This window comes from Mirounga leonina, unplaced genomic scaffold (assembly GCF_011800145.1).
Source record: "Mirounga leonina isolate KUSES-001 unplaced genomic scaffold, KU_Mleo_1.0 Mir_175, whole genome shotgun sequence".
Classification (NCBI taxonomy): Eukaryota; Metazoa; Chordata; class Mammalia; order Carnivora; family Phocidae; genus Mirounga; species Mirounga leonina.
In genome coordinates, this window is record NW_023270453.1 from 21,327,709 (window position 1) to 21,331,213 (window position 3,505).

At 53.7% G+C, this 3,505-nt stretch overlaps 1 protein-coding gene across 3 annotated transcripts in view; it reads right to left on the bottom strand.

The window, feature by feature from the left end:
* The window catches only part of LUC7L (LUC7 like), a 36,726-nt gene extending 35,545 nt beyond the window's left edge, over positions 1–1,181 (bottom strand). For 2 of the 3 annotated variants that reach the window (XM_035021789.1, XM_035021790.1), the window contains exon 1: positions 1,004–1,154. In XM_035021789.1, the coding sequence (XP_034877680.1) occupies positions 1,004–1,064 (61 nt within the window). In that variant the 5' untranslated portion in view covers positions 1,065–1,154. Of the gene's footprint in view, positions 1–30; positions 102–1,003 lie in introns of all 3 variants that reach the window. The other variant, XM_035021791.1, reaches the window with a different exon arrangement.
* Positions 1,182–3,505: the final 2,324 nt, after the last annotated feature.

Genomic DNA, 3,505 nt, shown 5'->3' on the forward strand with positions numbered 1-3,505 from the left:
ATAACAGCTTAGAAATTGGTTGTGACTCACGGCTCGATGAACATGAGGCTTTTCTGCAACTCCCTTGCAGATTGATGTAGGCAGGCAAAGATACACTGAACCTTTATAAATAAAATAGAGGGGCCACAATTGTTCAGTTTGTATGAAATAAAAATATGGGAAGCAATTCAAAAGCAACTCAATATACAAAGAAAGCTAAAAAGCACTTATTCACCTATGAAATAAAGTGCAAAGAATCTGCACAGCCCTGCGAATGTGCCAATGTGAACTTACAACTTCATTACTTCAGTAGAAAAGAAAACACAAACCACAGCAGGTATATAGCTTTGCAAAGGTGCAACCGCTTTCTCCTGAGACAACCATCATGATCTTTCACTCCTCCCTACAACCGTCATTGTACGACCTACCTAACGACTGCCAAGTGCTAGCTAAACAGAGTCTCTCCTATATGGCTGGGAGGGGAAGGGGGCTGGAAAGGCACTCGGCAGGAACCCACGTTAGAAAAGCTCAGTTTACGGCTGCTCTTGGTGCAGAACAGGAACGGCCGGGGTTTCCGGGCCCATCCGGCTCCCTCGGGTTGTAGGTAGCTTCTTCCCCGAGGAGCCTCGGAGGAGCTCCGCCACCCGGCTGCCAGCGATGTGGAGCCCACGGGGGCGCCAGCCCTTCGCCGACTCCCCGGCTCCCCGAGCGGCGCCGGGCCGCGGGACAGGGAGAAAGTCGCAGGACGGCAAAAGGGGAGGGGGCTGAAGCCCCACCGACGACTCGGGCTCCGAGGGAGGAGCCCACCGGGGACCCACCGCCAGCGAGGGAGAACCCGGCCGCGGCCGCTTCCAAAGCGAACCGGCTCAGACAAAGGCCCGGCGCCTGCGGTCGGCGCGCGGGGGAGGGGAGGGTGTCCAGCGCAGGCGCAGGCGCAGACTGTCGCGGCCCCCGCCTCAGGCCGCCCGGCGGCCTCGCCTCACTCCCGCCCCAACCCCTCGCCTGTCCGGCCGCTCCGACTCACCGTCCCGGGCCGTGCCCATGAGTTGGTCCAACAGGGCCCGCATCTGCGCCTGGGCGGACATGGTGGCCGGCGAGGGCGGCAGGGACGGCCGCGGCGACTCCTCTCACAGCGGTGGCGGCGGCGGCGGCGGCGGCGGCAACGAAGGCTTGTCGCGTCGGCCTCGAGCCCGCTCGGCTCCTTCCCGCCGCGGGGGACGCCGGGAGGAAGTGCGTCGGTGCGGGCCTTGAGCCTGCTGGGAAATGTAGTTTCTGGGGCGGAATAGGTAACGAAACTCCGCCCTAGAGGAGACCGGCAGGAGTGGTCCAAGCAAGATGTCCAAACGGCGGAGCCAGAAAAGTCCCAACCCTGAATTTATTCTAGAGCCCGAGCCAGAAGAGTCCCAACCCTGATTTTATTCTAGAGCCCAAGCCCATATATTCTGAAGACTAAACTGCAAATAAATAAAATAAAATAAATAGGGGCACCTGGTTGGCTGTTGGTGAAGCATCTCCCTTCGCCCCAGGTCATGATCCCAGCGTCCTGGGATCGAGCTCCGCATTTGGGCTACCCGCTCAACCGGGAGTCAGCTTCTCCCTCTGCCCCTCCCCTCACTCGTGTGCGCTCTCTGTCTCTCTCTCAAAAATAAATAAAATATTTTAAAGAAAGATTCTCCCTCTCCCTTTGCGCCTGCTCTCAAAAAAAAAAAAGTATCTGGTCTGTTCTCCAAAGTGACTTACAGATTAAATCCAATTCTATTAAAAACAGCTATGGGTTTGGGGGCGCCTGGGTGGCTCAGTCCTTAAGCGTCTGCCTTTGGCTCAGGTCATGATCCCAGAGTTCTGGGATCGGCCCCAAATCGGGCTCCCTGCTCAGCAGGAAGCCTGCTTCTCCCTCTCCCACTCCCCCTGCTTGTGTTCCCTCTCTCGTTCTCTGTCAAATAAATAAAATCTTTAAAACAAATAAATAAAAATAAAAAATAAAAACCCCTATGGGTTTGTTTTGGTGAAACTTGGCCTGGTTGTAAAATCTTACTGAAGAATAAATGGCTAAAGCTTTTCAACATAACAAAAAGGTGGAGGTAGCTGTCCAACTAAATATCAGAGTTATTTTAAGTATATTGTAATTGAGACTGTGTGGTACCAGCACAAAAATGGAGAGCAATGAAACAATGACAGAGAATAAAGATGCCAGAGAGAAGCTGTAGGGAAATCTCCTCAATTTCCCAGTGCTCCTGTAAAAAGCCTTCGTCTTAGACCCTTCACCTACTATGAGCATTAGATCTGCAGCTATTTATTTGTCCAGTTAATTGCTCTGGTTCAGAAGTATAACTTCCCTTCTCTCCCTAAGAGGGCCAAGTAGTTATAGACTTGGATTAGGTGCCTAGGTATTGGGGAGAATAGAGTGTTCTCTTCCCACGTACTTACACTTCAGGGAGTGAAGCCCAGGAATTTGGAGACATCTCTAGGTCCTAAAAGTGTAGCCAAGAGACACTGGGGCAGTCTGGCCCCAGGAGAAACTCATTAACATACCAAAGGACTGGAGTGGGGAGACCCTTTGAAGAGGGGAGAAGACAGCTGCCTCTTCCCCTTTATAAGTACAGAAAGTCCCTTTCCTTCATTCCTCACGTATGTTCTGTTGGGCCACTCACGTCGGAAAAATTTCCATTGGTTCTCTTTGTGTTTCTCTGGGGGTTAAAGGCTGTGGGGGACTCATCATGCTTATTATTACTAGGGAGTCGTAAGATATCTGATCTGATCCAGAACACCCGGTGTGAGCATTACGATAAAGCCAATTAATGAAGACACTCGTGCATATCCAGATTTTTTTAAGTGTGGCAGGTGCCCTTGGGGAAAAAACAGACTAAATAAATGGCACTAGCGCTGCAGGTTATCCCCCTGATGAAGAAAAGCACGTAGCCTCCTTACACCGTCCTAAATCTATTCCAAACCGAAATAAAAACTGAATGTTAAAATGGAAACTTTAAAACCATCGGGGAAAATGTGGGAGATTTATTAGGGGTAGCGAAGGATTCCTCAAACAGGGCACAAAAGGACTACCCGTAAAAGACTGATTTATTTTTCTATACTAAAACGGAGACTTGCGTTCGTCAAAGGCACCCCGAACGGCGATATTTACCGCACACACCACGGGTAAAGACGGTACCCTGAGCATAGCGCAACGCAACAAGCGGAGAGAGGCAAACCACGCCACAGAAAGACCGACCCGCGGCCAGAAGCGGCGCTGCAGGGGAAAGGCCACGGCCAGCAAACCGCGTGGAAGGGTGCGCCAGCCCGGGGAAGCGCAATAAGGCCGCAGGAGGTGCCACCTCAAAGGGCCGCGGCGCCAGACCCCCACGCGAGCCGGCGCGACGCGCGACCCCAGAGCCGCCGCCTCCGCAGGTGCCGCCACCCCGCCAGCCGCACCGCTCAGCAACCACCTCCCGCCGCAAGGACCCCGCTCGGTTGGCGCGCTTCCGCCTCGGCTCCGGTCGGCCGGAAGTGACGCTCGGGGGCGGGGCCGAGG